At 42.3% G+C, this 12,924-nt stretch overlaps 1 protein-coding gene across 1 annotated transcript in view; it reads left to right on the top strand.

Moving 5' to 3' along the window:
• Nucleotides 1-10,708, top strand: part of PPP1R14C (protein phosphatase 1 regulatory inhibitor subunit 14C) — an 89,341-nt gene extending 78,633 nt beyond the window's left edge. The window contains exon 4 of the mRNA XM_021693409.1: nt 9,094-10,708. Coding sequence (XP_021549084.1) covers nt 9,094-9,168 — 75 coding nt within the window. The 3' untranslated portion in view covers nt 9,169-10,708. The remainder of the gene's footprint in view (nt 1-9,093) is intronic.
• Nucleotides 10,709-12,924: the final 2,216 nt, after the last annotated feature.

Genomic DNA, 12,924 nt, shown 5'->3' with positions numbered 1-12,924 from the left:
CACACACACACACACACACACACACACACACACACACACTGGAATTGGGTCCAGGAACTCTCTCACATTTATTGTTTATAAATTATTCCTCAATAAAGTTGATAACTGAAAGCAAGCAAGTAAGCAGGAAAGAAAACAAAGGAAGGAAGGGAGGAAGGAAGAGGGGGAGAGAGAAAGTTGTCCTTAGCAGTGTCAGATGACGAGAGCTTAGCAGGGGCAGGAGCTGTGGGGGGCCCTGAGGAGTCAGAGCTGACTGGGCAGAATCTGGGTCTCAGTGGGCAGAAAGTCAACACTCCGGCTTCCCTGTCTTCTTCCTTTTCTCCTCTCTTTCTCTCCTTTTTGCTCCATCCTCTTCCTCTTTCTTCTTTTCTAATTTATAAGTTAGCTAGAGTAGAAGGCAGCAACTTAGGGCTTCTGAGGTATTTATTCACTGGGAAGAGGCTTTGAGCAGAATGGAGGGAAGGTTTGTGCTCTGGAGAAAGATTTCCAGAGCTTACCTGTAAAACACAGTCCTTTACATATCTGGTCAGCCCTTCCCCATAGGTAAACATTAAAGGATTGCTGTGTTTATCATACATATTTCAAGTCATTTTAGTTTGGTTTGGAATTAGACCAAAATTACCCATCTTGGGTGCTTAATAAAAAAGATGTCCTCCCCTGGGCATCATGGCACAGAGAGAGGGAATTGTACCATCTGTTCCCAGGCGATGAGCCCAGGTTTCTTATGGCTTTATAGAAATGTAGGCAGTGAATCTTGGTCTGACCATTCAGTAGCTGTGTGACCGTGGGCAAACCTCTAAACTTCTCTGAGCCTACATTACAAGACAGTTACAATGATTAAATGAGACAGTACATGAAAATGCTCAGAGTGCTTGTCACATGGAGGGTGCCCAATAAGTATGAGTTGTGTCTGAACCCCAGACAGGAATTCAGCACCCGTGAGAGCATGGCACTATGCCAAACAAAATAAAAAGGTACACACTGTGGGAAAGAGTCATCCCCAGGTGAGTTAATGGATGAAAAGGTGAATGCAGAGCATTCTCCGATACAGAAATAGTGCCCAGGACCGAGGTCAGGGGTAGGGGCCCAGGGTCATTTAGAAAGATGTTTATTAATTTTTTAAAAGGTTTTATTTATCTATTTGAGAGAGAGAGCGAGAGAGCGCACGAGCAGGGGGAGGACAGGCAGAGGGAGAAGCAGGCTCCCCACTGAGCAGAGAGAGAGAGAGCGAGAAACATGTGCGTGGCTGGGGGCACCGACGCTTCTTCCAGGAAACACACGTGTTGTTGCTCACAGCCTGACGTCACCCCCTGACCCGAGCACCTCTGTCTTGCTGGATGCCACTTCTCATCTGCCTCAATTGTCCAAGCGTTTCTACAGGGCTGTGTGTGGTGGTGTGTGTTTGTGTCGCGGGGGTGGGGGGAGATGGCCACATTTCCCTTAGTGCTCTCGATTAGAATTTGTCCAGACTGGAGCGATTCTTACCAGCATCGTCTCGACGACGACGAGGAAGAGGGCAGCAGGCACTTAACACGGCGCTCCCTGTGGTACAAGCAGCTTCCCAAGCCTCTCACAGCTGTCCGCTCATTAAATTGTTAAATACACCAACCTTGAGGGCTCTCAGGTTATGGTGAGGAAAACTAAGGCACAGAGAAAATAATGAGCCCTTAAGTGGCGCGCAGGGATTCGAACCCAGTCCCCTGGCTCCCGAGTCTGTCTCTTAGCCCTGTGGCCACACTGCTTCCTGCTCTGTGTGCAGAGAGCGACTCCCTCCACATAGGAATGAACCCATCTGAGATCTTTCCAGGCATTTGTTTCAAAGGGCCTGCTTAGGTTTGTACCCCGAGGTCTTTATCTTCTGTCTCTCTGCCTCTTGCGTCACCATAGAGTTCACGGTCCTGGGGACATGGGGCCCCCATCTTATTAGAGGCCGCCGTGTGAGGTGATCTGTCCAGCTGCAGTTTGGGGCCCTGCCCGGCTGAGCACAGCCTGGCCCTCGGCAGCCCACAGGGGGGCTCTCTCAGAGTTTCAGACCTGGGATCTCGGGAAGCACAAGGAAGAGCGTCTGGACAAGAGCCGCTGAGGTGGCCTAACAAAACAGATGATGGGTCAGGGCAATGTCCGTTTGCCGTTTTAAAATTCGGGCAGTTCGTTGAAATACCGTTTCAAACGTTAGGGAACCAGAATGGTTAGATCTTACAGACTAGTAGAGGGATGTTCAGCTAATAAAAGGGGTACCTTTAAGGAGTGAGGGGGAGGGAGAGAAGGAGGAGGGAGAGGAAGCTGGGCCGTCACGCCAGAGCAGTGGTTCTGGATTCTAGACTCCTTGTATTGACACAGAGCTTCTCATCTTTCAAAGTCTCTTGGAATTATGACCTTCTTTTAGCCTGTCATCCACTGGGAGAGGCAGAGTGGGAGAGGCAGGGACAGTCCCAGGCCTGGGCTGGGCAAGGACAGTGCACACTGTCCAACTGCCCACGGGGCACTCATGTACACACTTAGCACTGTGGCTCGTGTCTTAACGTCGACAGAGCCTATCTCTCTGTCTTCCTTCCCTGCTGGCCTGGGAGCCCCTGTTAGGCAGGGCCTCTCCCTTCCTCTGCATCCCAGAAAGTGGGGTAGAGTCTGGTGGGGGTGTGGTACCTAGTTATTGAGCTCAACTTGCTTCAAGAGACCTGGATTCAAATATTCACTTTGTGACCTTGGACAATGACTTAGAATGAACTAGGACACCCATTTTTCTCATCTGTAAAATGGAGATGATAAAACTACATTAGATTAAATATGGTAATAGGTATGAGTAGGCGACACAGAGAAGGCCTTCAGTAAATGCTAATTCCCTTTGTTTTCTTTAGATTGAGCACGACCAGAGCCAGCTCCCAATACAGAACCCACATCCACCAGGAGTTTGCATCCATCCTCACCCATCCTTTTAGCTGGGGACTAAGGTCAAAAGAGACATGAATGCCCTTTTTTGAGTATCACAGAAGTTCATGTCCTTTGTGGTTAGGGAATCATTTTCTTGTGGAAATATTACATCTGGGGAACCACTTTGTTCATTCCTTCTTTTGGCGTGTTCTGTATGTGTATAAGTCACATGGCAGGAGGCCGTATAAATGCAGTGATGAAAGGTCTGCTTGAAGTTAGCCTGTTTCTTTATAAAGGCACACAGATCATTTATCAAGATAGACATATTCTGGGCCACAAAGCAAATCTCAAATTTTAAAAGATTCAAGTCATACAAAGTACGTTCTTTGAATAATGGAATTAAGTTAGAAATCAGTAACAGAAAGATGTCTAGAAAATCCCCAAATATTTGGAAACTAAATGACACATTCCTAAATAATTCCTGGGCCAAAGAAGGAATCAAATGTGAAATTAGGAACTATTTTGAAATGAATGAAGTGAAAACCCATTATATCAAAATTTGTGAGATGCAGCTAAAGCGGTGCTTAGAGGTGAATATATATAACACGAAATATTTATATTGGGAAATAGGTTTCAAATAAATGGCTTTAGAATCCACCTTAGGAACTAGGAAAAGAAGAACAAATTAAAATCAGAGTAAGATGAAGAAAGGAAATAATGAAGATGAAAGCAGAAATCAGTGAAATATAAACAGAAAATCAATAAAGAAAATCAGTGAAACAAAAGCTCATTCTCTGAAAAGAACCATATAATTGATAAACCTCCAGTCCAAGTGGAAATAAAGACAGGAGACAAATTACCAGTGTCAGGAATGAGAGAGGTGACATCACTACAGTTTCTACAGATGTTATGAACCTCATGCCAATAAATTCAACAACGTGAAATAGACAAATGCCTTGAAAGACACAACCTGCCAGTACAAACAAAGCAAAACAAAACAAAAAAACTCCAGACCCAGATGGCTTCACAGGGGAATTTTTACCAGACATTTAAGGAAGAAATTATACCAACTCTGTACAAACTCTTCCAGAAACTTGAAAAGGAGGGAATACTTCCCAACTCATTCTATGAGGCCAGCACTACTCTGATACTAAAACCAGACAAAGACATCATAAAATAAGAAATGTAGACAACTATTCCACATGAGCATAGCTGCAAAATTTCTAAAGAAAATTTTGTCAAATTGAATGTAACAGTACACACACACACACACACACACACATACACGGAAGGATCAAAATATCAAAAATCAATCAGTGTAAGTCACTGAGGAGGAAAAAGCCCTTTCTATAATTATGTCAGTTGATGCAGAAAAAGCATTTGGCAAAATCCAATCTCTCTATTCCTGGTTAAAAATTCTCACCAACTAGGTATAGAAGGGAAATTTCTAAACTCTAGAAAGAACATCTGCAAAAGGTAAATGTCTACAAAAAGCTGATAGAACTAACAAGTCCGTTCAGCAAGCTTGCAGGATATGAGGTAAATATATGAAAGTCTATGGCTGGCAACAATTGGAAATTGGAATAAAAATATGCCGCTTACAATAACAGCAACAATATTAAACACTTAGGAATAAATCTGACAAAAGATGTGCAATATCTTACACTGAGATCTATAAAATGTTGCTGAGAACATCCGTTGTTTTTTCCACAAATTGATTTACAGATTGCAGTCTCAACCAAAACCCCAGCAGGTTTTGTTGTTGTTGTTGTTGTTTTGTAGAAATTTACAAGTTGATTCTAAAATTCTTAAGGAGACTTAAAGGACCTAGAATAGCCAAAACAATATATTTTTTTAAAAGATCAACAAAGGTGGCAAACTAACATTACCTAATTTTAGGACTTGTAAACCTATACTTAGAAGACAGTCTGGTATTGCCAGAAAGCCAAACAAATAGATCAGGAATTCAGCCATTCCAATCTTAGGTGTTTACCCAAAAGAAATGGAAGCATGTTCCATACAAAGAGTTTTATATGAATATTTTAAGCAGCTTTGTTTATAATAGCCCCATACTGAAAACAACTCAAATTTCCATCAACAGGTGAATGGATAAACAAACTGTGGTACTCCGATATAACAAAAGGCTACTCAGCAATAAAAAAAAGAAATGAGCTATTAATAAATCTCAAAATAGTTATGTTGAATGAAAGAAACTAAAAAGGTAGACGACTTCTTAACAGCACACTCTCTTGGGTTTTTTCCCCCTTCTCATTGGTTTCTCCGTTTCAGTTTCCTTTGTTGGCCCCAGACCTTGCTTGCTAGGGGGCCTCTGGCCTTGGTCTTCAGCCTTTTTTTCCTCTCTATTTGCACTCTCCTCCAAGCTTATCCCATTAAGCCTTGTGACTCAAAGCGTTGCCACCTGCACAGTCCAATAAAATTTTCTGACATGAGGGAAATATCCTATGGCCCCAGTGTCTACTGTGGTGGCCACTAGCCACGTGTGGCTACTGACTATTTGAAATGTGACTAGTATGAGTAAGGAGCTGAATTTTAAATTGTATTTATTTTAATTAATTTACATTTAAATAGTCCCACTATATCATTTATATTATAGAGTATAGAAATATATATTACATATATGTGGTTGGGGGCTACTGCATCTCTTAGCCTTGGTCTAGATCACTGTATTTACAACCTGTGGGTGGTAACCCATGAGCTGGCCTTGACCTTTAGTTTTTTTCAAAGTGAAATATCAAGGGATATCATATATAGTAAGAGTTATATTTTTTTCAAGAAACTTTTTTTTTCCGTCTTGTCTCTCTGTGGAGTAGGTTGCTGTAACTATGTATAGATCACATGTAGTTTTTTAGGCGTTTTGTTTTTTAGTGGAAAGCCGCTGATTTAGGCGCTAGTGAGGCCTAGGTTTATGACCTCAGCCATGAGCTAAGGCGCCAAGTCATGTTCAGTTGTCTACCCGAGATCTCCCAAGTCTGTAAATCTGTTTTGTTTCCCCCTCTGGTTTTTCCTCATCTCAGCATAATGGTGACCTTAATCCCCCTTTTCCCTGTCCCCTCTTCCCGTTTTACTGGAGGCCTCCGTTCAGTCTAGCAACACAGTCTAGTGGCTCTGCCCCTGAAATAGATCCCACTTAATTTCCATTTTGATTTCCCTCACCTTTAAGGCCGGGCATCCCTTGCCTGGATCCCTGCCACAGCCCCAAACTGGCCGCTCTTTCATTCTTGTCTTTATACAACCCATTCTCCACACGGCAGTCAAAGGGGGCTTTGGAAAAGCCGAAATCAGATGATGTTGCTTCCCTCCTTGAAACCCTCCGGTGGCTTTCCATTGCCTAAAGAATACTCTCTCCGTGGCCATATTTCTGTGGCCAGCAAGGCCCTGGAAGCTGACCCTGGCACCCCCAGCATGGCTCCCACCCCACTCATATTGGCCTTTCTGTGCCAGGAACACCCACTTCCTTGCTTGTTTCTCTGCAGGGCCTTTGCACACGTGCCATGACCGAGACCCCCAGACTTTCTCCGAGCTGGCCTCTCTTTGTTAATGCAGGTCTTACATCAGATGTCATTTCCTCAAAGGGGCAGCCTTTCTCTGACTCAATTAGTGTCCACAACCCAAGGCCGAGTGATCTATTTTGGAAGTAAATGAGCTATATTGTTATTTACATAGAGAATTTTTGAGTAATAGGAAAAAGAGCCATCAAAGTATTTTTGATTAGAGATTCTTGAATCTTCTTTGAGAATCATCTGTAATCATTAAAATCCTTCTGTGCAAGTTTCTATATGGGGAATAAGTATCGGTCTTGCTATTTTTTTAACTTAGCGGAGTACCTCATTATGCAAATTTAATGAACACTTTAAAATATGTGTAATGCAGTATATTAACTTATAGACATAAATTAGTTAATGTAAAATTTTAAGAGTTTCATTGATGTTAATTTATTATAAGTACAAGTTATTTATTGAACTTTTTAGTCACTGAGATTAATGCACATCATGATTGATTTTTTGAGATAATTTGAATTTAAATTACCAAATTACTTTTGTCTTGAAGAAGAAAGGTCTGTAGTTTAGAGTATATTATTCCTTATGATGTTTAATCTTTATTTTTATAATGATCTTTATGAAAAATATAGAAATAGTGCAGAAGGATTACTAGTTATTAACTAAGTGATAGGATTTGTGATTCTTACCTTTGCTTAAAAAAAAAAAAAAAAGGAGATCTACACTCAAATGCTGGAACTTTCTACAGGAGTCATTTGAGTAGTAGGTTCCAAAACAATGAAACTGAAACTGTATGTTTCACATTATATTGTCAAAACCACATAGCAAGGGGTATAGAAAAAGGAAATGCATTTAACTTTATAAAATGAAACTGAATGTAAGTGTGAAAATTTGGCATTATTTTATCCTAGAAAATTCTTTAAATTAGATAAAATAGTGTTCAGAAAGTTAAAACAGGGCCTCATTTTATTTCATATCTGTTCCATTCTGCCCAAGGTCAGAAATGGTGGTGATGAAAACGTTTTTGTCCTCTGAAGCCTTTCTGGATATGCTTTCCAAAGAGAATAATCAAAACTACAGATTTATGCACAGAGATGTTAATTGTGGCATCGTTTCTAATTCTGTAAAGTCCGGAACCAACCACATATCCAATAATGGAGGAGTTAAGCAGATTGTAGAATATCTGTATAATAAAGGATCGTATAACCACTGAAGTTAATTTTTAGGAAGGCTATTTAGTGTTGTGGGAGAAAGCCTCTGACATAATGCTAAGTTAAAGAAAAGGACATATTTATTCAGTGTGATCTTAATTAGGTAAAAAAACATTTTCATAGGAGAAAATACATTAGTGGTTCATTCTGAGGGGTAATTGTTGTTGGCATTTTCTAAGTTGTCTAGAAAAAGCGTATATTACTTTGTAATAGCAAAAACATTACAAAAAAATTGGGGTGGCTAACAAAACACTAAATGTTTAAGCTTATTGTGTTTTGGAGCTGGAGAGTAGTTGTGGGGATCACTTGGCCTGGGAGCTCGTGACCAAGGGCTGTGATGGGCAGGGGAGATTGAGAGTGGTTTCTCAGAAGGCCAAATGGAGAGGAAGATTTCTTAGTGTTTTTGCTCTCGGTAAATTCCTGACATACCCACCGTCTGCCACTTGCTGATCAGAGTCTGGCTGTCCACTTTGTGACAAATATAAAAGAGGAAGACAAAGTAATTATTATCTAATAAATGTGACTGTTTAGGTAGCAAATATTTTAAAACAGAAGGCAACAATGAAAGATTCCTAATGGTATAACGTGGGGACTATTCTAGATTGTTCTTTAGTCTTTGGGTGTTCATCTATGACTAGGACGTGAAATCATTTTAGTGGATCTCCCTCTGCATTACCCTTTAAATGAAATTAGAATAGAAAATAGAGGGTGTATTCTATATATTAAGTATTCATTCTTTAGATTTTTATTTCAGGTATGTGTTTGTACTGAATGGTAAATGTAAAATGTGGTTGGCTTTTTTAAAAAACTGATTTGCCATCAAAAAAAGTCAAAAGACTTTTGAGGTCCAGATCAGTGGTTCTCAGAATGATCCTGGAGCCAGCAGCAGGTATCACCTGGGAACTGGTCAGAGGGGCACATTCTTAGGCCTCACCCCAGAACTTCTGAATCAGAAATTCCTGGGCCCAGCACTCTGTGGTTTCCTAAGTCCCCCTGGTGATTCTGATGAGGACTTATATTTGAGAACCACTGGTCAAGCCTTGCTGTTCCACGCATGGTCCAGAGACTAACATGGGCATCACCTCGTGGCCAGTTAGAAATGCAGAATTTCTGGCCCCAACCTGGGCCTACTAAATCAGAATCCCCAAGCTCCCTGGGTGATGTGTATGCTCATATAAAAGGTTTATTAAAGGTTGAGAAGGCTGATCTCAACCACATGTGCCTCCAGAGGCCATATAGATAATGTCACTGAGTGAAGGCAGCCTATGTTTCTCCCCCAAAGAGAGCAGCAGCGAGAAGGATTGATTGTGATATGGGGTTTAAGCACCCTTCATTTGTTTAAAAATGTCCTCTATTGAAGCCACTGGGGTTAACACCTCCAACCAAACTCATCAACTCAAGATAACTGTAATTGACCTTAATAACTTCAAGCAGATTTTAATCCCCAACTTTAGTAGAGTGAGCCTGTCATATTAACTTCTTCTGATCTCTTCTAGGAATTTATCCAGGAGCTGCTCTCTCGGATAAGAGGCATGAGGAAACTGAGCCCTCCACAGAAGAAGACTGTATAATTCTGGCACAGGATGGAACTCTCCCAGAGACGAAGAAGGGTCCTGGGATTTGGGCTTCATGAAGACATTTATTAAAGCATAGTTGCCCTTATGAGAAACTTTTTTTTTGGGGGGGGGGTGTCTATTAGACATTTATTCAAGAATGTTCCTTTTTTGTTTTGGGAGGTTTTGTTAGTGTAATGTTTTAATAGCAAGAACATCACGACTCTGGTTTCAGCCCAACCAGGGGTTATCAAACCAGGCAGACATGCAGGAATGGGCTGATGCGGGCAGCATTTTCTTTGAGAAATCGCAGGTTTAGGACCTAACTATACAGGGATGATGGTTTTCTTACAACTAGTTTGGTAATACTTTTTCTTAAGTTGTACAATTGTCTCAGATGTCGAATTTCTCGTACATGTATATATCTACACACGACTAAGTTAAAATGTAGATGTGAGTTTTATTTCACATTGATGGAATAAACTTGTGGTTGTCCTTTAATTGGAGGTCACAGCACATGGGTTTTCAAGAGGCCACTAGATATTCTTTGTGTCGTGTGACTGCTGCTGACCTTCAGCGTTCACTTTATGCACCAAAGTGAAAGAATTCAGTGTATCCGTTATTTTAATGAGCTACGCCACAAAAAGTTGAGTTGGTCAAGGGCTTAATTCATGGACTTTATATTATTTCATTAATGGGGATGCTTTGCCAGGTCATGTACTTCTTGCCTTGTTCGTGGTATTTTAAAGTTTTATGAACCCTTCATTTGAAGAACTATTTAGATTTCTAGAGAAATGCCCATGCCGAGTGGTGTTTTGCAATGGAAAAAGGAAGCACTGTGTAGCAATTAACTCTCTGCTTTCAACCAAATACTGTGTATTCTTCTCTCTCCATGAAAGCAGGTCAGAAGGAAGTTAGCAAATCACGTATCTTCCTCCTTAGATGTAGATCTGGTCACTTCCGTGCCTGGGCAGCATTAGACCGGAGCGGGTGAACTGAGGGTTGAAGACTGTAGAGGTGAGAAAGCCTCACCTGCTTTCAAGAAAGTTGATACAGGAGCATTGGCCACTTTGGAAGGGTGGTGGAGATTGCATTTCTGGCTCCTCTCTATGGCATGTGCTGAGGATTCTGGCTCTTGCCCCAATTACGCACCCCGATGTCCTTGCTTGGAGCTAGGCGTGGGGCGCCTGCCCCGCGCCTCCCGGTGATATATCAGCTCCTTGGAGAAGGATCAAAATTCAGACGGATGTGGGCTGGGTAAAAGGTCAGAGTAGAAACTCTTCCTTTCCCCAAGGAGGCCTCCACCGCCTCCGCACAGAAACCCCACCTACTACTGTAAGGCGTCTCTAGGCGGCCCTGTCAGAGGACAGGAGTCAGACATTTTATATCAAGGGTGCTCTGAACATATTTTATTTTTTAAAAGAACTATGTTTGTGAATTTTATGTATACTGGCAAGCTTTTGAAAATGTATTTAATTTTGTAATGTTTACCAATGATTTATTTACAAGCTATTTACTCAAATAAATGGAGCTGCTTACAACTCTGCTCACACCTTTGCATTGCAAGACATGTTCAAAGGAAAATTTTACTTTGTGAGATGTTCCCCAGACAGGGGTACCAAGCCCTTATATCTAGCTTTTCATTTCCCAGGTATTTTCAGGCGTTTGATCCTGGTTCTCTCCTGATGAGAGCAGAGTTGCTGGGACACATTCCTGGGTTGGGAAGGAAACCGAGAATGAGCTCTGTGTATTTGGTCCTGCCTGGCCATGTGCTCTTGGGCCTCTCTCCGGCCATGTGCTTTGCATTTAATTAAAACTCCCTTTTACCCATCTGATAGAAATTCTCAAGAAAATTTCAAATTAATCAGATATTCCAATTATGCGAGAATGCCATGCACCCTATAAACACACAAAAATACTGAATTTGCAGGATTTCCATTAGGCCTGACCAGCTTGGGTTATGGGCTGATGAAGCAAGAGGCCCTTTGATCTGGCCACATAACACACTCTCTTCCTTCCCTCACCAAGGGCCTGGCATCACCTGACTCCCCTGAGTGGGACCTCCTCCTTGATTCCCCATCTCTGCCCTCAACACACCCTCAATCACCAGGCTCTTTTTCCTCTGCTAATACCTCTCATATCTATCCCTTGTTAAATCTTGCCTTGATTTTGCAGCGACCTTGGGATTGGCTTTCCCATGTCCAGTCTTGCCTACCTCTTATCTGTTCTCCACCCAGTAGCTGGAATAATCTCTCTGAAAGACAGCTGAGATCACTCCATCCCCTACTTAAAACCCAAACCCCTTAAAAGGAATTAGTCCCTGCTTTTCCCGCTTCATCTTTTGGCCTTCCCCTAACATCCAGTCCTACTGAATAACTAGGGTTTCTGGAACATAGATATTTTCTCCTCTGAGGCTTTGCAAAAACTGTTGCCTCAGCCTGGAATACCCTCACCATGAACAGGCTCTATCTGGAAAGCTGGTCTACAGCCCTTCCTAAGTATGTCCAGAGCTTCTAGCATTTACCCCATCACAGCATGTACGCGCCATATTATTACTGTCTATTCACCTGTTTGTCTCTTCTTTTAGACTCTAGGATACTCCAAGATTGGGACCGAGTTCTATAAATCAAGCACCTACTCCTGAGCCTGGCCCATCAAAGGGATCAATACATGTTTGCCAACTGAATAAACATGATAAAGATTCTTCAAGAAAACTCAACTGTTTCCTTTCTGGCGGGGACAGTGGTTCTTAGGCCTGAAGGTGCATTTGTATCACCTAGGAAGTTTTAACACAAGTCCTGGCCAATTTAATCAGAATTTGGAGGAGCAGACTTTAGGCATTTTTTTCACGCTCCCAGACTGAGCACCAGCTGGGCCGTTGGATCATTCTCGCGGAGGCTCGCACACAAGTCTGACCTCACTGACCTCAGCTCACCGTGTGGATGCTGTTACAGCAGGTGGAAGCTGTGGCATTAACACATTGACTATTTGTCATTTTCTCTTCTGCTGGAGGGGAGTTACGGTCCAGCACTAGGGGAATGACTCCAAAGTACCTAACTTCTAGTTCAGTGCTCCACTTGAGCATTGAGATATCTAAGTTTAAACTTGATCCATTTATAACAACTGTAATAATAGTCCCCACTTAGGTATCACTGTGCTGAGTGCTTACCTGCCTGATCTCATTTAATCCTGACATGAATCTTAAGAGGTAGATTGCATTATCCTCATTTTATAGAAGAGAAAATAAACTCAGATGCGGTCCCAGAGCTGATATTCAAACCCAGTGCTGTTGTCTGACTCTAAGCCCCTTGACCATTAGGCTTTCCTGCCCCTCAGAAGGGGTTGCTCTCAGTTCCCCCCCCCCAGGAATGAAAGCCAGGAGCTGCTTCGAAAGTGAGCTGAGCCCCTGAGCTGAGAGGTGGGGCGTGGGAGGCTCTGTGGTTGGAGCGGGTCCTCGGCTCCCTATGGGTTCTCCCTCACTCCTGATAACAGGGGATCCCAGGCTTTGTGCTCTTGCCCACCCCCCGCCCCCTGCATTTCCAGGCTCTTCTTGCCTTCTACCCTGATGAAAAACTCCTGGACTTGGCCTCGGAGCCTCAGCATGGAGTACCTCCTATCAGTTTCCAGAGGAGGCAAAATCGGGAGGAAGAACAGCTTGAGGAAGGTGTTTCTCAATTCCTGTAACACAGAAGATACCTAATTTTCATTTACTACCTAAAATCCCTATAAAAGATGGTGTGCCATGCAGAATCAGTTATCAACAATAGATGCGTA

Source organism: Neomonachus schauinslandi, chromosome 8 (genome assembly GCF_002201575.2).
Source record: "Neomonachus schauinslandi chromosome 8, ASM220157v2, whole genome shotgun sequence".
NCBI lineage: Eukaryota > Metazoa > Chordata > Mammalia > Carnivora > Phocidae > Neomonachus > Neomonachus schauinslandi.
Note: the sequence above shows the minus strand (reverse complement) of the source record. Positions and strands in the feature narration are given on the sequence as shown.